The 26,975-nt window shown below is 35.8% G+C and overlaps 1 protein-coding gene across 4 annotated transcripts in view; it reads right to left on the bottom strand.

Annotated features, from left to right (window-relative positions):
- Positions 1-26,561, bottom strand: part of STYX (serine/threonine/tyrosine interacting protein) — a 40,471-nt gene extending 13,910 nt beyond the window's left edge. For 3 of the 4 annotated variants that reach the window (XR_003433644.1, XR_003433643.1, XM_027111252.1), the window contains exons 1-10: positions 26,196-26,559; positions 20,610-20,642; positions 18,958-19,011; positions 15,531-15,628; positions 12,445-12,505; positions 11,995-12,031; positions 11,526-11,565; positions 11,383-11,433; positions 8,592-8,664; positions 472-565 (exon numbers count right to left, since the gene is read on the bottom strand). Coding sequence is in view for 2 of the 4 variants with exons in the window: in XM_027111252.1 (XP_026967053.1) it covers positions 472-565; positions 8,592-8,664; positions 11,383-11,433; positions 11,526-11,565; positions 11,995-12,031; positions 12,445-12,505; positions 15,531-15,628; positions 18,958-19,011; positions 20,610-20,642; positions 26,196-26,252 (598 nt within the window). In the remaining 2 variants the exon portion in view is untranslated. Of the gene's footprint in view, positions 1-471; positions 566-8,591; positions 8,665-11,382; positions 11,434-11,525; positions 11,566-11,994; positions 12,032-12,444; positions 12,506-15,530; positions 15,629-18,957; positions 19,012-20,609; positions 20,643-26,195 lie in introns of all 4 variants that reach the window. The other variant, XM_027111253.1, reaches the window with a different exon arrangement.
- Between the last annotated feature and the right edge of the window lie 414 nt (positions 26,562-26,975).

Below are 26,975 nucleotides of genomic sequence, written 5' to 3'. Positions count from 1 at the left end.
ACACTGCAATAGGGAAAGGAGAAAGGATTCAAATACTTACGGCAAGAGAAAAACTGAGGAAGCTTACATTTAGTCACCCTGCTTTTACTTACTAACCACCTTTCATTTTTAATAAGATCACCTAAGTGTACTTAGGGGCTCATCTCCAGACCCCTCTTATTATTTTAATCTTTGCAACACAGTTATACTGCTTAAAGATTTAAAACTCAACAAAGTAGAAATCTGATCTTCCAACCAACACGTTCTAATTAACTAGTGGTGTACACACAGAAGCTCAATATAATACATATTTAATTATAAATTTAAAATTTGAAATTATCTTATTTTAATTAAATAGTCCATCCAAAAATTTTCTAAACAATTTAAATTGTTCAGTGTAACTTGTTAATGAGCAAAAGATGCTTCTTCTCTTCTATTTTTCACTACCATCATCTTTCTTCCCAAATTTCTCCAAAATGAAAAAATCCTTACCTGTGGTGCCAGAATGAACAGATAACGACCTTTCTATCTGAAGTGGCGACATCATCTGTATTGTTAATTTCGCTAGGTAGATGGCTTCATATTCCTAGAAAAGATTTTAATTAACTTGAATATACATTTAAATTCTTAGATACCCAAAACAAAACAAAATTTTAAAAGTGTTTAATACATACATTATTGGTATTCTTAGTTTATACTGAAAACTCTGGTGCCATATTGCTGTAAGAGAAAGGCTTAAAATTCCTATCTTATAATTTCACGTTTATTGATGAGACTATAAATCAAGTCAAGTAAATAGCTTGCACTAAGGCACTGTACATTGAACTGCCAGTCAGTATGTATTCTCTACCACCGGGCATAAGCTATATGATCTCTGACTTCATCTGTTAAAACACGTACATACCCCCAAAACCCAAACTGGCAATCTCATAGAATGATTATAAGAATAAAAAGAAATAAAATATTTTTAAAAATCAGATTAATATATGGCATTTAATTGATTCAAGTATATATTTGGTTCTAATTCCTTAAAATCAATAGTCCTCTACTTCCAGTTAAAGATGGAGTAATAAAGCCATTCCTAACTCTCTCCCCTTTCTGAAAACAAGAAATAGAGAACTCCTTATTCAAAGAAGCTAGGAAACATCCATAACCCTGAATATGAGAAGAATGAAGAGAAAAGTAAGGAATTAATTATCAAATAAGTCAGGATACTGGCTACCTTTACGATGGCAGAAAGAGAATTATGATTAGAAAGAGGCCTCAAGAGGGCTTCTGGGATTCTGGCAAACGTTCAATTTCTTTACCTGGATGGCAGTTACATGGATGTTTATTCGCACTTTATGCATTTTTATATATGTGTATTATATTTCACAATAACATTAAAAAAAAATGGAACCAGACTAAGCTATGCACAAAAGATGCCTGACTGCGGATATCAGACAGAGTGGGTACAGCTGACAAACTAACAAGCCCTTGCCTAGTATGATACAGCCAGGAAGTGTGCATGGGCTGTGGGAGGAGGAAGGGCATATTAAGGAAAATGTGAACACCCACACCTGGCATTTCTGCAAGACGCAAGCAACGTGGAAGAGAAACTGGGTTGCATGTTGCCAAGCATCTGCTGATCTTGGTCAGCTGAAAGTAAAGGCTAAACTATTGATTCTCAAGCCTGGCTATACCTGAGAATCACCTGAGGAGCCTTAAAACCTGTAGGTATATAGTCAACTCCTCTCCTCTCCCCCCAGAGATTCTCATTTAACTGGTACGGGTAACATTCCCCAGGTGATTCTAATGTGCATGCACTGTTTATCAATCTAAACAAGAAGAACCTGTGACAAAAGGGGCTCTTTTTTTTCCCACTAAGTAGAGTCATACCACTGGAGAAAAGTGTTGGTGAGAAAGTCTTCCAAGACAACTGGGAAAATTTAAGCTGCCTACCTTTCCCCACCACTCCCCTGGTCCCTTTCCCACAACCTTATTGTTGGGCAAATAGCTTATCTAAGAAGAATGTCTCCAGTTCAAAGATGACCAATATCAAAAAAGGAACCAATGTATGTCTTATGTAAAGATGTTTGCAAGGGAAAGAAAAGCAACATTATAACCAAAAGTCTATATATAAAGAACACTGCATGAAAACTACACCACGGAGCAGGTCAAAATTACAATTCTCCATGAAATCAATGAGAATACGGCATTTCTGAAACGAGTTCAAAGAAGAGATAAAAGCATTCATGGAAGAAATAGGACAATAAAAGAGATGACTATGCCATTTCCTACCATTTCAGAAAACAAACAGAACACCCCTCTTAATCCTAGTTTCCCCTCCAACTACTGTTTCATTTCTGTTTTCCCCTTCTAAGCGTAATTCCTGGAATTATCTATTCTTGCTGTTCACATTCCTCTCTTCCCATTTTCCTTTCAACTCTGAGCAATTATGCTTATCTTCCCCCTTCCACAAAAATTGTCAAGGGCACTAATGACATCATGTTCCTAACCTAATGTCAATTCTCAGCCCTTATCTTATTTAACCTGTTATCAACCTTTGAAACAGAGGGTCATTCCCCACTCTTCTAACACCTTCTTCACTTGACTTCCCAAACACCAGACCATCCTGATTTTCTTCCTAACTCACTGGCCACTCTTTTCAGCCTCCTCTGCTGATTCCCCATCTCCACAATCTCTACATGCTGGGAATACATTAAGGTTCTGTTTTTGAAATCCTTCTCTATCCACACTCACTTCTCTAGTGATCCCATCCAGTTTCAAAGCTTTCAATAGCATCTATATATTGATAACCCCTAGAAATACAGTTCTTCCTCATGAAATCCAGGCTTATATGTATACCTGCCCACTATCTAATAGCTCTCTCAACCTTAACATGACCAAAACCGACTCTTGATTTTACTCCCTTCAAATTTCATGCAGTTTCTCCCATACAAGCAAGTAGCAGTTCCTCTTCCAGTGTTCAGGCTACAAGGCTTAAATTCATCCCAATCTCTCTTCACATCCAATCCATCAGCAAATTCCGTCAGCTCTACTGTCAAATAAATCCAGCATCTGATCTCTTCTCACCTCTCCCCCTGCAACCACTTTGATTCAAACCAACACTCTCTTGACTCCATCACTGCAACAGCCTCTTAACTCAAGCACCTGCTTCTGCCCAAACCCCAACAAACCCCTACAGTATATACACAGTATACTATATTGAGCACAGCAGCAGGCAATCTGAAGTTGTTCCTTCACTTAAAATAAAAGCCAAAGGCCTTACTTATAATGGCCTACAAACGCCTGTCATGTGGCCCCTTACCTCCCAGCTTTAATCTCCTACCATTATTTGCTTACTCTGTTGCAGCCACACTGACCTTCTTGCACTTCTCGAAAATACTACGCTTACTCCCATTTCAAGGCACTTGCTCGTATATTCCTGCTACCTAGAATGCCTTCCCCCCAATATCAGCACAGCTTGTTCTCCTAATTTCTCCAGGTCTCTGCTCAAATATCATTTTTGCAATAAGGCCTTTTCTGATCACCGTTTAAAAATGCAATTCATGTCGCATCTCCTTATATGGCCTTATTTCTCCCTCCCTTATTTTTCTCTGTGACCCATTACTATCTGACCTTCTACATTTTACTTTGTTTACTGTTTAATTCTCTCATTAGAATAGGTTTCATGAGGTCAGAGATTTCTATTTTTTTCTCTGCTTTACTGCCATTGCCTAGAACAATGCCAAATAAACATGTGATGAAACAATGACATATGGGAAAGGGAGGAAAAGCTTGAGAAAAATCAAGCCAAGAGAAAAGAACAAAGTTGAAAATAATTACAGAGAAAATGGAAGATATGGAAGAAAAAGGGAACCAACATAAAATATGTCTCTGGGAGAAAAAACCAGGCAAATGAAACAGAACAACAAAAACAGAAGCCAAATACATAGTAGAAGAAAACTTTCTGAAATAAGGGAAGGTGTGACTCTGTAAGTGCTAAGGGCATACTAAGACTGAGAAGTTAATATGGAACAATCAACAAGATATACCTTGACAAATCATCCTATGTTCATCCAGACAACACCTCCTCCTCCCAATCAAGTCTTTTAAGGGGGAAAAATTTTAAATTAGGCTCCCCTCAGCCTTCTCTGGAGCAATATTCAATGTCAGGTCTGTGTACAAACCCATAAGGGAAAAAGTATTAAACAAAAAATTTTTATCTAGCCAATTGTCATTCAAACATAACAGCAACAGAAAAATATTTTCCAAAATGCCAGGACTTAGGGAATATAGTTTCCAAGAACTCTTCTTGAAAATAATGCTCAAAGACAAACTCCATTAGTTGAATACAGAAGCTAGAATCCTATTTAAATGTAGAACTAAGGATGAACAACTAGAAAATGTGGTTATAGGATAGAATATAAATATTATAATCTGTAACAATGTAGAAAAAGTATAATCTTTTTTTTAAAAAAAGGAGGTGACAGGACATATAACAGGAGGTAGTTTAAGTAGATGATCTTACATTGCTAAGTAACAAGAGGTATAATATTTAAATATTTTTAAAGGTATAAGAGGTAACTCCTAGAAGAACTAAGACTAATAACAAAACAGGTAGTGGAGGGGAAGGAGGAAAGAAGTAGAGGTATATAAATTTTTATCTTTTATAGTGGAAATCAACTGATAGTTATTTAAAAGTGATAACTCAAGAAACATATGTATATACTATAAAGTTACAACTGTGCCCATTAGAACTAAAAACAATAACCTTAAAAATTATCAAAAGAATACAAACATACAAAAAATTCATAAACTATAGTGAAAAGTTTTAAAAAGATTTAAAGAGAAAGCGTGACATGAAATAAAATGACAGACAAAAGTATATATCATTTTTAGTGCAAGAAAGTGGGATAAATTCACCTATTAAAGAAAAATACTGATAACAAATCAAATAGCAAAATCCAGCCATAGACCATATATAGGAAATGCATCTAAAACAAAGTGATTTAGAAAGGTGGAAAGAAAAGTAATGCAGAAACTCACAAGGCAAATGCAAACAATATTACACAAGGTTAATTTCAAAGTAAAATAATTGAATGGAGGAATAATGAATATATAACTACAATGAAGATCTAACTTGAATTTTATCTACCAAATAACGCAGTACCAAAATTGGCAAAGACACTAGAAGAACTAAAGAAAAAATAAACAGAAATATAATAAAGTAAAGGAGTTTCAATTCACCTCTCAGCCCAAGACAGACGAATCAAACAAATACTATCAGCCCTCTATGCACGGATGCAGAACCCACAGATACAGAGGACTGACTGTACTATGCCATTTTATATAAGATTTGGAATTCACGGGGCGGTGGGGGTGGGGGGTGGGTGTCCTGAAACCAATCTCCCACGGATACTGAGGGACGACTGTATATTGAGCTTTATGCCCTGAAAACAAAGAATACATCTTCTTTTCAAGTGCCCAGGAGACAGTCGTAATAACAACTGTATATTAGGCCATGAAGAAAACATTAAAAAATTCAAGAAGTAAATAGTATTAGAAATGAACAAAAATAGAAAATAAACCTTGTCACCTATATAGTTTTTTTTTAAAAAAACCTCTCAAACAAATGTTAAGTAAAAAATAAAATCAAAAGTGAAATCACAGAATATCAAGCTATAACAGTAATAAAAATATTGCATAGCAGAATCTATGTACGATATGTAGAATATGGCTAAAGCAATGCTAAGAGGATAATTCATAGTCTTGAATTCTTGAAAGAATGAAAAACTAAGCTTTCAACTCAGGAAATTCACTAAAGAATAACAGCAGCAGCAGCACGAACAACAAAAACCTAAGGAAAGCAGAAAGCAAGGAGAAATTCAAATACAAAGAAGTTATATAAACTAACCAGATCAAGGAAAAAAGAAAGCACAGATACACAAAACTGAAAAAAGAATGGAAAAATATTTTCCTCAATTTTATCTCAAATCCTATGAAATGAATGATTATATAGGAGATTATGAAACCATCCAAAGTGACCTGAGGAGTATATGAAAATCAGACTTAACCCACCAAATGAAGAAAAGCTGTCCAAGAATTGGTCCACCCTCAAAATACACAAATGAATGAAATAATGAATAACTGAATTAAATTAAAAAATCAAGGTCCAATGATTTCACAGGTACCATATATCAGAACACCAAGAAGCCCATAACTCCAATCTAATTTACATTGTTCTAGAGCACATAAAGAGAAAGCAAGTTTCCATTTTAAAAATGAGAATCACATGATAAACACCCAAACCAGAAGAGGGTAGTATAGAAGAAAATTACAAACCAATATCACTTATTCAACTAATTCCAAAATCTTAAAAAAAAATACTGACAAATAGAATCTAGCAACACATTCATGGAACATAGTGTACCATAACCAAGTGAGATCCATTTGTGAACCAAAATGATGATTCAAAATTAAGAAATCTAGCATAATGTGATCCAATAATTCAACTCACCATATTAATGGCTTAAAGGAGTAAAACTACAGTCATTCCATTAAAAAAAATTTTTTTAAGCTAAAACTCAACATCTATTCCTGGTAAAAACTCTTTACATAGGCACAGATGAATACATACACACACACACACACACACACACACACACACAGACACACACACACAGTGCAATACTAGAAGCACTGACACTGAAATCAAGAATAAAGTACAAGTACTATACCACTATTACTTATCATGGTTCTGATACAATGACCATCCAATGAGAAAAAAAAAATTAGAAAAGTTGCAAAATTATTATGATTTGGAGATGAAAATCTAAGACAATTAGAAAAATTTTCAGAATTGTTTAGAGTTTAATGCCAACTTAAAACAATAAAAATCAATAGCTTTCCTATATATAAGTAACTAATTAGAAAACATACTGAAGGAAAAAAACATTTTATTTATAATGGGAATAAAAGAAAATAGGAATAAATTTCATAAGAAATGCATATATTCTATATAAAGAAAACTTTAAAACACTAAAAGACATAGAAATTGACTTGAATAAATGGAACATACTCTTAGAGAGGAACATACTGAGAAAAATTTAAAGGTGTCAATTCCTTCTGAACTGTGAATGTAGAGATAATGTTATTAAAAACAACTACAGGACTCTTTCCAGTAAAGTTCACACCAAAAAATAAGTGTTAAGAACATATCAGGAAAATTCCAGAAAAAACATTAATGAGGGGATCTTGATTAAATTACTTGATATAAGTAATATAAATTACTTACATAATATTATAGTATTTAAAATTGTTTGATACAAGTGCGGCAATAAGCAGATCAATGGAACAAAATACAAGGTCAGAAACAGACTCAAGTATAGATCAGAATTTGGTATATAATAAAAATGGCATTTCAAATCAGTTGGATAAAGACAGATTTTCTTAATATACAGAGTCCTTACAAGCCAATGAGAAAAAGACCAACAACCTGATAGAAAAATAAGCAAATCATAAGGAGTTGCCACTTTTACCACCATGATAACAATGATCAAGAAGTTTCATAAAACACTTTCACTATTGGTATTGATTAGGTATGGGTAAACAGGTACCCCTTGTTTCCTGAAGCCTTTTTAGAGGCAATTTGGCAACATCAAATTTCAAATGCCCTCTGACCCAGCAATTCTACTCTGATCAGTTATCATACAGGTGCATTCACACATGTAAACAAAGATGTACCTACCAGGATATTCTTTCCAATGTTGTTTAAAATCATGAAAGGCTGGAAACAATCTAAAGGTCCGTGTATAAGCAATTGATCATATAAAACTGCAATACACACATACATCTATGTACATATACACATAAAAATATTATGCAGGTAGAGCTATATGTGATCTTCAAGATATACTATTAAGGAGACTTACTTTTCAAGTATTCTTCTTAGGCATTATTGAATTTTTATTTTTTTAACCGTATTTTTTTCTCTTTTAAATGAAGTAAAAACTAAAAGTGAATTAAAAATAAAAAGGAAGCAAAATTTAAAGTTTGGTAACTGAGACAACCCATTTTGTAGTGCTCTTGATGTCTCAATGTAAGATTTATTCCTGCATAACTGGATAGAATCAGCCAGAGCACATTCTTCAACCTATGATTTTCCTTCTTGGAAAAAAATCAAATAAATTAATCAGATAAATTCACAAGTTTACTTTACTGTCTTTTTAGTGCATCTTCTAGGCATCATCAAAATGTGAAAGAATATGGAAAAGATAAAGCATACAAAACAGAAAAAGCAGCTATACATAATACATTTAGAATCAAAACTCTTATGCTCTGTATGTGTGATTAAAATAAAGAAGTAATTGAAGACATTTCTAACACCAATTATTTTACTTTAGGTTGAAAAATGTGCCTTTAACTCTTTTTTTCTTGTTAACGGTAGCTTTTAAGAAAATATTGATAATTTTAAATACAGATGTAAACTTGAACAAAGAATCAAATTAATCAGGTTATGGCAATTTTTAAGTATTTACAAAGTAAATACTACAACTAAATTACATGAACATAAGATTTTAATTATCCTACTTTCTGACTGCCTTAAAGAGGAAGAAGAGAGAAGTTACCTGAAGCTGATGGACAAATCCAGCATTAGGATTAATACAAAATCTTCTTTCTTGAACGTAAGCAAATGCATCTCTGAAAACAAAAAAAGAAAACTAAAGCGATAATATTATTTCATGAATTAATCTCAATTTTTCCAGAATTTATCTAAAATATGAACTTACCTAACAATTTACCTAAAATAGAAAATCATAATCATACAGCTTATACTACAGAGAAGTAGTGAATTGTAGTGGAAAAACCGAAAGCATGGTCAGACTAAGTATCACAATTCGTTTGCTTCCCAGCTGTGTGTCCTAGAAGGGGACACTTCTCAGCTTCTCTAAGCTTTATTTTTCTCAACTGTAAATTAGGCATTATAATAATTCCTATCTTGGAGCACTACTGTAAAGATGGAAGATAATAACACATCGTGTACAGCATCTGTCACACAGTTCATGCTCAGATATTATTACTGGTTAATAAATGAGAAGTATAGGGACTTCCGTGTGTTGTTGAGATAAAAGTGCCTAGAATAGTATCTGGCACATGGCAGAAACCCAATAAATGGAAGTTATTTTCATTATTAATATTATTACTGATACATCACCAAATAATAAAGAGAATATATAAAACAAAATCTACCAGGCATTAATCATTTTCAGTTAAATAAAAGCACTTGTATTCAAATAATATTTAAGAATTAACACTTTTAAGCAAACTTTTCCATTATAATTTTTAGATAAAAAATACCAAATAAACTAAAGCATTTGGGACTTCCCTGGTGGCACAGTGGTTAAGAATCTGCCTGTAGGGCTTCCCTGGTGGCACAGTGGTTGAGAGTCCGCCTGCTGATGCAGGGGACACGGGTTTGTGCCCCGGTTTGGGAAGATCCCACATGCCGCTCCGCGGCTAGGCCCGTGAGCCATGGCCGCTGAGTCTGCGCGTCTGGAGCCTCTGCTCCGCAACGGGAGAGGCCACAACAGTGAGAGGCCCGCGTACCGCAAAAAAAAAAAAAAGAATCTGTCTGCCAATGCAGGGGACACGGGTTCCATCCCTGGTCCGGGAAGATCCCACATGCTGTGGAACAACTAAGTTCATGCACCACAACTACTGAGCCTGCACTCTAGAGCCCGCAAGCCACAACTACTGAAGCCCACGCACCTAGAGTCCGTGTTCCGCAACAAGAGAAGCCACAGCAATGAGAAGCCCACGCACTGCAATGAAGAGTAGCCCCCGCTCGCCCCAACTAGAGAAAGCCCACATGCAGCAAAGAAGACCCAACGCAGCCAAAAATAAATAAATTAAAGATAACTTGGCAAAAAAAAAAACACTAAAGTATCTGAATGTCTACTGTATGTGAGACATGTGGATCCAATGCTGAACATAGCTCAAATGGAGAGGGTTAATGGGGAACACAGCATTAGAATGGAGAGATTGATAGGGGCATGTCATGTGAAGTTTCATTGGCCACGTTAAGAATTATTAAGGATCAGAAACCTTTGAAAGCTTTTTAGGGTAAGGTAACATATGATCAGATTTATCTTTTGAGAAAATCATTCTCACTGTGGTGTGGAGAACAGAACAGACTAGAGAAGGAAAGAAAACATGAGACCACTAAGAAGGTGACTACTGGAAGAGTCCAAAGAAAACATGACTAGAGCTTGGATTAGGGAAATTAAATAATGATAAAGAGAAAGAGCCAGATTCAAGGAGTATTTTAGGACAAAAAACAGACAGGATTTGGTAAAGGATCAGTTTCGGACATGGGGAGTGAAGAGAAGGAGGTATCAATGATTACAACAGATCTCTAACTTGTACAAGACACACTAAGAAAGGAAATACTGTACATTGGCCAGTTTTCTTGGTTTGTTTTAGGGTGAAAAGTTCATCAGCCTGTCTCTCTCTCTCTCTCTCTCTCTCTCTCTCTCGTCTATGCAATATGCTTGGAACAGATGATTTTGGATAAGACAAACAATGAGTTGTGAACAGACACTAAAACAATTCTTAGGTAATTTTTCATCCAACTACTGTTAAAGGAAAACATAATAAATTAATCTTTTTTTTTTTTTTTTAACATCTTTATTGGAGTATAATTGCTTTACAATGGTATGTTAGTTTCAGCTTCACAACAAAATGAATCAGTTATATATATACATATATTCCCATATCTCTTCCCGCTTGCGTCTCCCTCCCTCCCACCCTCCCTATCCCACCCCTCCAGGCGGTCACAAAGCACCGAGCTGATCTCCCTGTGCTATGCGGCTGTTTCCCACTAGCTATCTACCTTACATTTGGTAGTGTATATATGTCCATGCCTCTTTATCGCTTTGTCACCGTTTACACTTCCCCCTCCCCATAGCCTCAAGTCCATTCTCTAGTAAGTCTGTGTCTTTATTCCTGTTTCACCCCTAGGTTTTTCATGACATTTTTTTTTTTAAATAATAAATTAATCTTAAACAAAGAAGCAATTACATCTTTGTCTAAGAGTTTTTAAACTCAGATTAACCAATTCCCTAGTAGTAAGCAAGCAGTTTTCCATGGGTTATTCCAACTATAATTATCTTTGGTTAAAATAACAAGAGTTAGCACTAGCTCCATAAAATAACAAACATTAGCCTAAGTGGATCTATACAAGGTAGACAAGCTACAAGGATTAAGAGACTTAACCATGGGATAAAAGGGCCTGCCTAATCAAACATGACAAGATGACAAAATCAGGAGATTATTAACTTAAATCTTCTAAACCGTCTCCATTAAGCTTTATTTTAATGAGAATCTAAATTGTGGCTAAGTTTCAGAGTACTTTCTTACCTGTACTTCATTCCAAATGTTTCCATAATGTATGCAATAACAAAGGCAGCACTGAAGAGGGGGAAAAAATTTTTAGAAAAAAACAGAAAACACAACTCATTAATTAAATGCAAGAGAAAGAAAGATTATCTCTAACTTCATACCTCCTGGAGATCCCTGCATTCCCATGGACAAGAACTTTTCCTGAAAAACAAGAAATAGTTATTCTGATAGAAAGATACCTGATTCAGCAGCTAAAATATATTGAAACTATGGATCATACTACAATAAATCTTTTCTTAAACGTTTTATGTATTTTATACATACAACTTGGATACTTATTAATTTTCAAATCCTTGAATTTATTTATATTAACTGTGTGGAGATTACAGTAGACTTTTAGGTTAAAGAGATTTAAAGCTGACCCAGAACATGAAAAATAGTTCTATAGAGATATTTAAGAAAGCCTATCCAAATGAAACAAGAAGTTAGGAAAATACAAATTTGGGAAGTCTATTATACATAAATGCAGGATATGAAAGTTGTAATTAAGACAAATACTAACTAAAAAATTAACTATCATAAATAATCTCCTAAAAATAAATGTAAGCTAAGTAAAGGAATATTATTTACCTCCACTTTGTAAGCTCCCATCAATAAATTCTTTAGTCTGAAGGCAAAAGACAATGTGTTATAATAAAACATGTGGAGTAACATAAGCATAAAATACATACATACATACATACAGTGAAACAAAATATACTGAAAGTAATTTCCTGATTATTTATATGAATAAAAATTACTTTATGTCAAAAATCTCCAAAATGCTACAAATACAACTATTACAAGTTTAAATATTAGTTTGAATTTAAGAAATCTGAAGTGTGATTTCTCAAATATTTGGAGATCATAAAAAGGTTTTAAAAATAATAAATATTTAAAAAAATATAATCCCACAATTTTCAGACATAACAAAGTAAAAGTAGTATAGGAGAAAATCATGTTTCATTAAGTTTTAGAACCACAATTAAGCAGGTCAAATCATAAATAAATTTTAAATGATATTAAAATATTGATACCTACCATGGGGAAAAAACGTATTATATTTTCAACTGGATTATCTGCAATATCCAAGACTAAATATCTGAAAATAGAATATTTTGTGATAAGCACATTTTCAGATAAAACTCTCTTCATATATAAAAAATATGAAAATTTCTTGGCAACCATGAAAATAATGCAAAACAACTTTCAAAATATCATATTCCCAAGAACCGAGCCATAGATTTTATACTGCTTGAAGGCATAGATAGCATTTAAAGCCTTAAATAACACGTTAACATTTCTCTGATATCTTATTATTTAAAAAAATCTATCTGCTTAAAATAGAAAAATCACAAGTAGGAAGAAACCTTCCTCTAGATCAGAGTGGACCTGGAAAATAAAGACAAGAATTGCCTGTTTTCCTTATTGTTATTCTTCTATTTCTACCAACTTCCCTAGGACTAAAAGACTTTTCTCTGGATGGCCCTGCCACCTTTCCTCACAACCCTAGAGAGGACAATTCAGAGGAAGCCCAAAGTCTGAGAGAGAAGAAACTAACCAAAACAGAAGGCAGCAGTCTGACAGAGCCGTGAGTCAAACATTCATTGTTTGAACTAACCTTCAGTAGAGCAACAAGCAACAAAAGACCACCTGTCCTGGAATTTTACACCTTCAAAAACATTTAAAATAAGTCATTTTAATATACTAGCCTTAATTTGTGAAAAACTTCTATTTCTGGAAATTCCCTAGCGGTTCAGTGGTTAGGACTTGGTGCTTTCACTCCTGGGACCCTGGGTTCGAACCCTGGTTAGGAAACTAAGATCCCGCAAGCCGCGTGGTACGGCCAAAAATAAAAAATAAAAACTTCCATTTCTAACCTATCCAACACCACCTGTTTATTAACACAACTTAGTTAAGTAATTAAGTTCTAAAATTTAAAGTCAATATTGCTTTAATGATCATTTTGGTGGCAGCAACTTCAATAAATGCAGGGCTTATCACACAGAAGCTGTGTCCAGGACATTTTGGCACTAAAAACAAAAATTCTATACAAATTAGAAAGCTATGTAGTATGGCATTTTAAAATATAACATTTTCATTTTCTTTAATATACACAAGTCTATATGTGTGTATACATAATACACATATACAGTAGAAAAAGTTTAGAAGGAAATATACCAAAATGTTAAAGTTATGTTTCTCTGGGTTGTGTATTTATGGATGACTTTTAAAATATTTTTCTTGGTGTCATTCTGTATTTTCCAACATATCTATAAAGAACAAGTATTTCTTTTGCAATTAGAAAAAGTTAGATCTATTTTATTTTAGATTACAGATATTCCCTTTTTAAAACTAGTTTTTTGTTTGTTTTTTTTTTGCGGTACGCGGGTCTCTCACTGTTGTGGCCTCTCCCGTTGTGGAGCACAGGCTCAGCAGCCATGGCTCACGGGCCCAGCTGCTCCGCGGCATGTGGGAACCTCCCGGACCGGGGCACGAACCCATGTCCCCTGAATCGGCAGGCGGACTCTCAACCACTGCGCCACCAGGGAAGTCCCTAAAACTAGTTTTTATTAACTGAAAAATGTGTACACACAATAAAAAATTCTAACGGTATAAAGACATCTGCAATGAAACCTAATGTCTCTCTACCATCCCAGACCCTAAATTTCCCTTCTCAGAAGTAACTACTATCAAGTTTCTAGTCTGTCAGTCCAGAAATTTTCTATGCATATACAAGAATATATGCCTAATGTACTGCATATATTTTTAAACACATGGCTCTGCACCTTGCTGTTTTCATTTAATAAATCTTGAAGATTAGTCCATATCAGCACACACAGAAATACTTCATTCTTTTTCATGGTTACAGTATTCTACTGTGTATTCACACAGTATATTTTATAGTCTCTTATACTGATGGACATTCAGGTTGCTTTCATTTTTACAAACAATAAAGCAGAACATTAAAACAGTTTTAACATATATGCTTTTATACAAATATTTCTAGAATGATATCAAAAAAGTTAATAGTAGCTGCCTCCTAGCTAGAGATAGACTAGGTAGCTGGGTTTAGGGGAGGAAAGAGACATTTTCCTTATATACCTTTTTGACCCTTTGGCCTTTGTATCATGTATAATATATGCTTTATTTTTTTAAATGAAGCTAAAACAAAGAACATTAAAAACCATCAGATGCTCAACCTCATCATTTTAAGATAAATGAGAAAGGCAAATTAAAACTACAACAAGACACCTTTTTTACTCTAGGAGATTGGGAAAAATTTTAAATGCTTTATAATTTTGTTGTAGAGAGATACCAAGGAAAGAGTACCTCTCATTTACTTCACAGTGGGAATGTAAACTGATACAACTCACTGGAGGGCAATTTGTAACATCTATTAAAATTTAAATGCTCACGTTCTTTAATCCAGCAATTCCACCTCTACAAATTTATCCTATTGATGTATTCACGTATGAATTAAATGATATATACAGGAATACTCACTACATTAGCAAAAGTCTGGAAACAATCTAAATGTCCAACAAGAGGAGATGGGTTGAATAAATTTTAGTACAGTAATACAATGGATTACTGTGCAACTTAAAAAGAATAATGCGGGAGTTCCCTGGTAGCCTTGTGGTTAGGATTCTGGGCTTTCACTGGTCGGGGAACTGAGATCCCACAAGCTGTGCAGTGTGGGGGGAAAAAAAAGAAGAATGCAGCTAAGAAATAATATGAAGCCATCTCCAAAATACATAATTTTTAAAAAAGGCTAACTTGATCTGTAAGAATATGTTTATATATGTAACATACCTCTGGAAACATACTCAAAAACAATGGATACCTGCAGGGAGGAGAATTGAGTATCTAGGGGACAGGAATAGGGAAACCTACTTTTCAGTATACATGTTTTTGAACATTTAGAATTCCACATTCTGTGCATGAATTACTTTTTAAAAATATTTTAAAGGAAGTTTATTCTTTAAATGATGTACTGTATGACCCATCTTTATAAAACATATATATACAGGAGAAAAATCCGATATAATAAAATCAACTTGAAATAAAAACATTACATGTTTGCTACCCTTAACATTTTTATAAATTATAGCAACAATTCTTACCTAAATAATTGTTGAAAGTTGGGTTTAATAAAGTTTGCTTCAATATTTTGTCTTATACATATTATATGAGTTATTCCATGTTTCTGTAGTATAGGTAGCTATAAAAAAAAAAGGTAGAGAAATAGTTTAAAATACAAAACATCATCTTATTGTAAAACAGATATTTGAAAATACACAGGACTCAACTTTAGAACTAATGTAGCCACATCTGAGCTTTAAGTACAGGGGATCAAAGCTAATTTCATAATAACATACCTAAAGTGATCAGCAAAATATTTCAATGATTCAAGGTTAATACACTACATGTCCTCAAAAGGCTAACAGGATTATTTTATATCTATAATTTCAGAGCTTGATATGACCTTAAAGATAATTTATTTGGGAAACAATACTATACCTTCATTATATACCTTATTGTACACTTTGACCTTTGTATCATGTGTAATATACTTTATTACTTATTTATAATTTACATTTATATACTCTTTATTATTTATTTATAATACTATGTAGTGGTTAAAAGCATGGGCTTTGGAGTCATGAGAGCCCAAGCTCTAGATCCTAGCTCTGCTAATGATCTGAGCACTGTGGCTCAATTTTCTCACACGAAAATAAGGAAAACCCTACCTATTCACTTGAGTGGTTGTGAGAATTATATAAGAAAATATGTTTGGCATACTGCCTGGGACACATAGCAAGGGTTTTCAGTAAATGGCAGTTACATATATTGACTACAATTTTTATTTTTTAGAGAGGACTACTATGACATAAACAGTTGTTCAACATCACTGATCTCTAGACTACTCCCTGCCTCTCCCAGTACACTTTTTCTACTATAAGCCAGAATTAAGTTATAAAATTCACAAAATCTAATTAAACTTTTAGGGTTTAAAAATTCTTCTAAAGTTAAAACTGGCAACTCCAAAGTATATTATATTCTGTGGTGCCTTTGGGCTCTACATTTAAAACAATTTAACATGACAACTCTAAGAACTATCAAATAATTTTTATTTGCAAGTGACTATAGGTTTCAGTGAAATTTACAGGTGACTTTTTTTTTTTTTCTTTCCTGTACGCGGGCCTCTCACTGTTGTGGCCTCTCCAGTTGCGGAGCATAGGCTCTGGACATGCAGGCTCAGCAGCCATGGCTCATGGGCCTAGCCGCTCCGCGGCATGTGGGATCTTCCCGGACCGGGGCATGAACCCGTGTCCCCTGTATCGGCAGGCGGACTCTCAGCCACTGCACCACCAGGGAAGCCCGAAAATGTGGTTTTTAAATGTTAATTTTTGCAGCTAGGTTTCCTATGTCTGGCATAGATTAGAGTTAAATTATCTTTGTATTTTCTGAGTATATCCTGAGACAGGGGAAAGGAGGTAATAAGCATTTGGTAGGATTAACAATGAATCAATGGTGACTTCCCTGGTGGTCCAATGGTTAAGACTTCACCTTCCGATTCAGGGGGTGCAGGTTCAATCTCTGGTCGGGGAGCTAAGATCCCACATGCCTCGTGGCCAAAAAGCCAAAAAACATTAAAGAAGAAGTAACTGTACTGTAACAAATTCAATAAAAACTTTAAAAAAAATGGCCCACATTAAAAAAAAAAATCTTAAAAAAAAAATCAATGTTCTGTATTCGCATTTACGGAAACTCCAAAGTAAATTCAATATTCATTCCTTTGTTTATGATTGATCTATGATATGTGAAGTTTTCATATCTACTCTATTAATGTGGGAAACTACAAGAAGACATATATAAAATTAGGGATAAAAACATGTTTTAACAAGCCTGGAAGGCACATTAGATTACTAAGTGAAAAACAAACCTTAAGATAGACCCCAAAAGTAATAGCACACAAAATAGTTTTTACTTTTCAACAGAATTTCATTTATACAAAGCAAATTATGACCTTATCTCATACCTAGAAACAACAGAAAAATTTTAGAAAAAGAAATGGTTCACTACTTACAAGGAGTCTAAATATGTCCCTTTTATTAAAACTGTATTTGAATGTAATAAAAGATAGGCTAAACTAAGTGAGTTTATTAGAACAGGAGTTTATTCCCTAAGGTTTCTTTATCTCCGTTATTCTTTTGTTACTTTTTTGGATGATGAAATGAAAAGAAATATGGGCTGTACTATAATGACTCATGGAGGGAAATAATCAAATTTTGCCATAGAAGCTTTTCTTCAGTCCAATGCAACTTATGGTGAAATTAGGGGGGAGAGATTTTGAGACGATAGATCTGTAAACAAACACTTATAAATTAATGTGAGAAAGAGTATAACAGGAATATTTATAAAGTGCAGTGAGAATACAAAAAGCAAATAGTCTAAAATCATCCTGAAGGCCAGTATTTGTGAATATTACATTATTTGGGCATAACTTTGTTTTTACAAAGTAAGTCACAGTTAATTCTATAGTTATCTACCATATTCTTTCCTTAGTATTTATTTACATAGATTTTTTTTTATCAACGTCCCATCTTTCCAACTTAGCTGTAAGCCATCAAAATGACTAGGGTTACTCTTAGATAGTCCTTAACAGTCAAAAAGCCTTCCAGTACCAAAAGGAATGACATTAACTTTAAAAAACTCCCAATCACCTAAAATTCGTAAATACATCAAATTATTTCATAAAAGCTTTAAATTCTACAGTTTTTATAAAACCTACTGCAGGTAAGTATCATACACAAGAACACTGACTTCTAAATAGGCAGGTTATTAGGGAAAACATTTGTGACACAATGTTTCACATTATAATTCAAAGAGAATTAGCACTGCCATAATTCATAGGGCTGAATCCTCTAGAAGTGACAATAACACTGTTACATATATTTGAATGAGATCTACCCTTTTAACTGTGTAACTGAAGAAATACATTTCAGGTTAACTATATAGGACATCTAGATATATAGTACAATACTTTACAACCTGGAACATCCAGACCTCTATAGTCTGGAAGAACAGAAGATTTGAGTCACTTCAATTAAAATGTGTGGGTGTGTATGAGTGCATTCGTATACACTTGTGCACGCACACTCTCTTACCCTTTAACTAAAATGTTAAATAACCTTATTTTAGGATTTAATTGTATCTCATATTTTTCAGAAACTATGATTAGCAATTACAGATGTCTAGTATCTTAGAGGGTAAATAAATTATTAAAGGTCAGTTTTCAGTAAGTCTTTTAAATACATGGATTTCATGAGGAAAAAAAATACAAAAACTCATTTGTGATTTGTGGTTAAACATGAGAATCACTGGTCTAGTAAAATTTGGAAAGAACTAGGTGCTCCAGAGTGACAACTACTGTTAATATGCAATATCGGTGCACCCTTCCTCAAATTATACTCTTTCTACCAAAAAATTTTACTCCAAATAGTTGGTTAATAAGGTCTCTTGATGAATCTAATCTAAAGTTCTTACCTTGCTTTTCATGGCAGAAGAATATGGGCCTAAAAACAATCCAGGCAAAATTTCCTAGGAAAAAAAATTGAGCTATTTACCATCAGCAATTTAAATCTATACAAAATATGTACCACATAAGTAGATTAGCTGAGTGTTTTCATAGCTGTTATAATAATTTGCTAAAAAGCTTGTTATTTAGGGAGTATTTTCTAGCCACACTGAGCAAATGACTGGGAAGAGAAATGCAGATGTGCTTTACATAATCAAATGACATATTTAAAGTTGAAATGTAGTTCTGAAAAGTCAGATATTTGAACTTCCATAGAGCTTTTTTTGTTGCGGAGCACGGGCTCCGGACGCGCAGGCTCAGCGGCCATGGCTCACGGGCCCAGCCGCTCCACGGCATGTGGGATCTTCCTGGACCGGGGCACGAACCCCTGTCCCCTGCATCAGCAGGCGGACTCTCAACCACTGCGCCACCAGGGAAGCCCTCCATTGTGCTTTTTATAAGCAGTTTGAGTAGAATTACTATATTGTATTGTTGTCTTTTAGATTACTAAAACACCTGTAATTTTATTTCTATTCTCTATTATAGTTTAGAAATAAAATAGGTATAAAGAAAATCATCCCTTTGGAATTACACAAAACCTTATTCAGTCAAATCAAAAGTAGTACAAGATAAAACAATTACAACTTTTACCTATGTAAAGTATTTTTGCAAAGCTTAAAAAGAAAAACTATTGACAGTTTCAGCAATTTAAATAAGTAACTTCTGAATGGTGAATTAAAATTTATTCTATGTGAATTCAATATAGAAAGCTTTCAGTGTGAATTCTATGTGAATTCAATATAGAAAGTTTTTAGTATATAGAGTATATATCATACTCTATATGCTAATATAATTTTGTAGTTCAGTTCTATGGGACATCAGAATTATTTGTGTATAGGTGTGATTTCTTCTAATAGCTTCTTGTGGACAGAAACTAAATTTTACTCATATTTGCATTCCCCATAGCACCAAGTAAAATGCCCCATGGGTAATCACAGATTTTTAAAAAGTGAATTTTCACAAAAAGAGAAAGGAAACAGATTTTTAGAAGTCAAGGGATTCCTGAGAAGGGGAGACATTGCTTGATCTTGGGAGTAGCAAAGTTGAAATGCAAAACAAAAAAAGTACTGCTATGTGGGTTAGCTATCACTAATTCATTCATTCCATACTGTGAGTATTCAACTCAATCTTCTGGAGAACTTCGCTATGAAAGTTGACTGGGAATCAGACACGAAGATGAGCAATTAGTCAAAAGGGTGATGTGCTTTACAGTCAACTCTCCTGAGTTTATCTAAGCTAGACAAACACAGAAAGTAAACTGCTTTCAGAAATAATACAAATATTGTACCCAATTTTTCAGATGAAGAAAGACAAAGTGACTCATTAAGTACAAACATATATTACTATGTCCATGGTTCTAATCTAAGAAAGAAATTTCATCTCCCATCTTTTTAAGAGCCATGATCAACCTTAAATATGTTAATATTTAAAATACTCAGTGATGAACCTACAGATCATGAGTCAACAAGACTCAAATCCTTTGTGAAATTAGGTTAAATTATTTAACAATGATAGTAACAGTAACACGGGCTGGCTGGAATAAATGAGAAGGTTGTCATACCTGCATCTCTCGTCTCATAGGGTAGGTCCACTCCTTAAAAATGGAAGGAAAACAAAAGAAAAGTAAATAACGTTATGAAAAAGTCACCCAATTAAAGGTTAAAGATGTGATATACAAGTGTATGGATTTTTTAAAAAATACATTATACTTATAGAATGTTCTATAAAAACAGCTGATTCAATTGGCTTCACAAGCACCTAAAAATTTAAGTGACAAGAAACAACGATTAAGGTAATTCTTTAAATAACTGGGCTTCCAAAATTATGATTATGTTACTTTATAATGGATGGAATAGTTCAATAATTATAAGGATAGGTATTCCAGAAGTTTCTCTCAAAAATGATCCTCTAAATCAGAGATGTCAAATACACTTTTTGTCATTCGTGCCAACTCTAATCAACTGGCAGTAGATAGCTAAAACCCTGTGTGGAGAAAGACTCAAGGAAGGAAAGAGTGCTGTGGTCATTGAGCAATATCTGCAATGATGAAAGAAGAACAGAATGTGATAAGTATTTATTTGCCATTCCTGATCTAAACTGCCAGATGCTCATCAAACAGCCTTTCCCATATCTCACTTGGGCTTAAGATTCTGTCTAGTTCAAGTTCCTTTACAGATACACTTCACCAAAGTACAGAGTTCATTCTTGGAATGCAGACCAAGATAAAGAAGTTGGAAAATAATACAAAATGGCAAAAGACAGAAAATATTTTAAAAGAAAAAGAAAAAAGCAATACAGTGAATTGAAATGAAGAATCAAATATAGTACAGATAGTCCTCATTTGTAAATGGACTACATTCCAAAAGTTTCTAGCTTGGTTGCTTAAAACTCAGAATTATAAACAGTAATTAGGTTTCTAAAGTTAAAACTGCAAAAAGTTTTAAAAAAAAACTTTCTATTTTGAAATAATTTTAGAATTACAGAAAAGTTGAAAAAATAGTACAAGGAATTCCCTTTACCCTCCATCCAGATTCCCCAAGTCAGAAAAGTATCTTTAATATCTAAGGTAGAAATGTATCTCTGTAATGGAAAGAGAGAATAGTACTCCTACAAAGACAGCATTTTTTTTAAAATAGAGAAACAAAATACATTTTTCATTTTTAATCTTGAAAAATGGTCTCGGCAATGTAGTAGAAGCAGACTATAAAGCCTGAGAAACCATCTATGAAATGACTGTTAAAAAAATATAATATATATATATATATTATATTTTTGTGTGTGTGTGGTACACGGGCCTCTCACTGTTGCGGCCTCTCCCGCTGCGGAGCACAGGCTCCGGAGGCGCAGGCTCAGCGGCCATGGCTCACAGGCCCAGCCGCTACGCGGCATATGGGATCCTCCCGGACCAGGGCACGAACCCGTGTCCCCTGCATCGGCAGGCAGACTCTCAACCACTGCGCCACCAGGGAAGCCCTGTTAAAATATATTTTTAAAGGTATCTTTAAATGCATAGCTGAACTAAGAAGTGAGGGAAATCCCCAGAGAGACACACACTCATAAACACAAGAAAGCACAAAACCAGCAAGGGTAGTAAGCACTGAAACACAGCATACTGAGAAGATCTGCTAGTCTTTTCATGGCCTTATATTTCTTTCTGTTCTTTTAAAATGTAGGTATAAAAGAACTTATAATGAGGTGCTAAAATGCCCAAATCTCAATGTAGAGCTCAATCAATTTTTACAAACATACATACCCATATGATCACCACTCAGATGAAGATTTCCATCATCCCAGAAAGTTCCCTCATTCTTCTTCTCAGTCAATATCTCCTGTTTTCAGAGGTGACCACTGACTTCCATCACTATAGATTTTGGTTTTGTCTGTTCTGGAACTTCATGTAAATGGAATCATACAGCAGTACTATTTTATGTCTGGTTTATCTCACTCAACTTAATGTCTGTGAGATTCATCCATGTTGTTGTGTATGTCAGTAGTTTGTTCCTTTTCACTGCTGTGCAGTATACTATTGTATAAATATTCCACAATTTACTCATTCTCCTGTTGGTGAAGATTTAAGTAGCTTCCAGGTTTTGGCAATTATGAATAAAGGTGCAATGAAAACTCTTTTATATGCTCTTTGGTGGACATATGCATTTATTGCTCTTGGATATATAAGTGGCAATGGAATGACTAAATCACAGAGTAGGCCTATATTTGGCTTTACTAGACACTGTCAAAAGTTTTAGAAGAGCAATTTACACTCCCACCAGGAATGTATGGGAGTTCTAGTTGTTCCACATCCTCATGATGGACTTAATTTTTTTCTTTTTTTAACATCTTTATTGGAGTATAATTGCTTTACAATGGTATGTTAGTTTCAGCTTCACAACAAAATGAATCAGTTATATATATATACATATATTCCCGTATCTCTTCCCGCTTGCGTCTCCCTCCCTCCCACCCTCCCTATCCCACCCCTCCAGGCGGACTTAATTTTAAATGGCACGGCACATGAGACAAAGCCTAGGTCCTGCTCACAGTCAGATCATGATCAAAAAGCTGGGACCCCCAAAGGGCAACACCCTAAGTGAAAGATAAAGTGGTGGGAGTGGGGCCTCACTTCATCCCCATAAAAATGAGTACTCTTGCCTTTCCTAGCTTTGGTTCTGAGTAGGTGGTGGTGGTGGTAGTAGTGGGGTGGGGTCTTCCTAACCAATCTGGTCTTCACTAAGGTTTGGCATTAGAATGCAATTATCTTTGTGAGGCCAAGTGAAAATTTAATGTCAAGTGGTCTTGGGTAAAAAGTGTCCATGGGTTCCTGGGAGAAGCAAATGCATTTTCTCTCCGGTGGAACATACCTTAAACCTAGATCAGAAATAATTCAAACAGATAGGTTCCAATGAACTCTCAATATAAAATTCATTTTAAAAAAAAAAGAGGAAATGAATAACCATGAAAAGCGATACAACTGAATCACAGCCACAAAGATGGCAGATATTAATTACAAAATAGCTAGCTAGTGGGAAGCAGCTGCACAGCACAGGGAGATCAGCTCGGTACTTTGTGACCACCTAGAGGAGTGGGATAGGGAGGGTGGGAGGGAGATGCAAGAGGGAGGAGATATGCGGATATATGTATATGTATAGCTGATTCACTTTGTTATAAAGCAGAAACTAACACACCATTGTAAAGCAATTATACTCCAATAAAGATGTTTAAAAAAAAAAACAATGGGAAATCACAGCAGTTTTAAAGGAATGATGATCTTTTTGGAAACCCATCTAAACACAGCTAAATTTCTGCTAACAACTATCCTGTAAAGAGTGCTCTAACCAGTATTTCACGAAACTTGGAAGTAATATTTTTATAGAAGTGACAGGATCATCAGGCTACCATAGCCTGATCACAACAATCATTAAGAGCCTTCACTGAAATCTCTGTACTTGAATTTTTTTTTACTTAAGCAAGATTTGGATTGTGATTGGTAGTGCTTTCTATGTGGAAGAACTATGCTGGCTGGTCACCATAACCATGAAAAACTGACTAATAAAACAATGTAATTTTCTAATTTCCAGTGAGATACATAAAATGGCAAACAGTTTTTCATGAGTAACTATATGCCCTATTTAATGGTTATTTACAGTTTAGTCTGTCCAGAAAGCATCCTCCATCTTTTATGAAATGCTCCTATGGTTTTGGTGGGAGGGCTACTAATGATAAGCTTCACTCCCCTAGCCCAGAGTGAGTATCTGACCTAGGCTGGACCCCTCACTGTATTCACCCCTTCCTGGCTCTCTTGACTGATCCAAAGGATGGGCATATGACCTAAATTGGGCCAATCTTCTAGATTTTAAACACTGAAGCTTAGAGAAAGGCACTTTTGTTCCTCAGTGTGTATGCTGTAAGCATATGACCCTCGAGCAACTGATGGCCAAACTCCATACCTGTGCAGAAGCCCAAGAAAAAGAACAGACACTGACAGAAAGTAGAGACAAGCACTAATGAAAGGCAGAGGCAGCTCTGATGCATTATAATACTATCTAGTCAAGTCCCTGAGACCAGCTGCACTCCAAACTTTCTGGATTTAGTTACTTCTTTTCTTTTTTGCTTAAGCTCCTCTGGTTTTTGTCACTTGTAACCAAGAGATAACAAACATCCAGTGCTATGAAATAAGGAATGAACTGGCTTTCAGCAGATAATATCATTATGTACTAGGTTTAAGCATTACTTCTGTCCAACACAGAAAAGAAGCTATATTCCTCGTAAGATTTTATAATCTTTGCAAAGATAATATATATTATTTACACAATAAAAGATTAAATACAAAGTCTGTAAACATTTTAAACTAGAACTATTAAGATTAGAACAGGGAAGAATTGAGGTGTAGTAAAAAGGACAATGAATTAAGAATGAGGAGACCAAGGTCCTCACTTGTGTCTTGTGCTAGGCATATCATTTATTCTTAGTAAGCTACAATTTCTTCACTTTAAAAGTAGGAATGCTCTACATTATTTCTAAGGTTGCTTCCAGTGATGAAATTTCTGAATCATTTTGAGGATATAAAAGCATGCTCCTCATTCACATTATTCCATATGAAACAAAGAAAGAAGTGTAAATTCATTTTTAACCTAACCTAAATTCTACTTTTTTTTCCTATTTAAGAGTCTACTCTTAAAACATGAAATTCTCAAGGATTATTATCACAAGCAAAAGATCCGCCCCCAATAAAAAACGTGAACCACAAATGAAGACATTCAATAGAATGAATATTTGGTATAAACTGAATGATCTCTTAAAAATAGAGATTTTAGGTTTCTTTCTTTCTGGATCCTACTAAAGCATATCTGAATATCATTGTTCTGTTATAACTGAGTCTTCAGAAAAATTCTGATTTAGTATTCTGCAATACCATAAAGTATTCCAAACTAGGAACAGATGGAAAAAACTCAGTACAAACGTTAGGGAAGGAAGAAGTAAGGTGGGGTAAAAAGAACCCCAAATTATAAATCAGGAGAACAAGTTATAAAGAATTTTATTCCCCATATTAACTTCTCTCCAAAGGGCAAGGTTTTGGATTGAAGTTTTCAGATTCGAACGAGCTAGCTTTGTGACATTTACTCTGCTGGTCACGGCTTGCCTCAAAAACACCAAAAACCAAACCAAACCAAAACAAACCAACTACTTCGGGGAAACTTTTTGAAGGCACACTTAGCAAGTTCAGGGCCCACGTCTATTCCACACGTGGGGCCGTGTGTCCCACAAGTGAATCGACGACACCAAAGATTACCCCTCAAAAGATTAAAAACATTACCCTCGCATTGTTTTGGCAATAAAAGGGGAACCTTACTCCAAGTAAGGCCTCGACGCCAAACCTGGGGGGAAAGGGCTGTTTTTGCTCATCTCATTGAATTCAGTTGACCAGACCCGGCTCCGGCGCCGGAGACTCAGGAGGAGAAGAGGAACTCAGTGACCGGGGTCTGGGCTGACAGCCCCGGAGTGCGAGGCTCCGCCCCTGGGTCCCGGGACGCCCTCAAGAGGCAACAGGACTCCGGGGAGCCGGAGGCTTCGACGGTTGGGGCCTGGGGTCGCCCCTCGGCTGAGGAGCCACAGGGGGAGGCCTTTGCGTGGCAGTCACTGACAGACTCACCTCGGCGTCTTCTTTGCACTGTGGGAGCGAGGGGAACTCCAGCTTCACGTCCTCCATGGTCCCGGCCCGCGGGCTTGTGGGTGGGGTGGGGTGGGAGTGGGAGTTGCCCGCCGGCCCGACACTCGGGCTGGCAGTGGCGGTGAAAGGGAGGGAGGGTAGACCGGAGGACTGACGGGGAGGCAGCGGGCTTACAACTAACACACGCAGACTAAAGGGTCCCAGCGACTCCGGCGGCGGCGGTGGCGGCGACGACAGCCGGGAAAAGGAGGGCTGGGCGGCTCGTGCCCGGCCGCCATGCTGCTGCCGCCTCCCTCCCCCGCCGAGTCTCCGCGCCCCTAAGGCCGCCCAGGCTCCCGCACCAACACGAGCCCTACAACCATCTCCCCTCTTTCCACCCCGCCCTCCCCGCGCCGCCCCAGCCAATCCCAGCCCACGCTCGCCTTCAGCCCGCCCCCCGCGGCCGCCAGGTGTCAGAGCGCCGCCGCCCCACCCCTTCGCGAGAGCGCAGACGCGGGGGGGCGGGGCCCTGGAGGCGCAGCGGCGGGAGCTCACCGGGTGTGGAGGAGGTGAGACTGCGGTAGGAGGGAAAGCACGAAGGACTGGGAAAAGGAGCGGGATAATACGACTCAGCTCTGCCCTTTCCGGATTGGACGCAAATCCCTTCTTTGGTGTAAGAACGGGGAAGACATCCTAGCCACCATAAACTGGCATACGAAAGGAAACTATAGTTTTCTCCCCTCTCAGAATCCTGCGGAATCTGGTGAGGTTATAACCCAGAGT

This window comes from Aethalodelphis obliquidens, unplaced genomic scaffold, assembly GCF_003676395.1.
Source record: "Aethalodelphis obliquidens isolate GAN/ISIS:26980383/991018 unplaced genomic scaffold, ASM367639v1 scaffold10, whole genome shotgun sequence".
NCBI lineage: Eukaryota > Metazoa > Chordata > Mammalia > Artiodactyla > Delphinidae > Aethalodelphis > Aethalodelphis obliquidens.
This window is presented reverse-complemented; position numbering and strand designations above follow the sequence as displayed.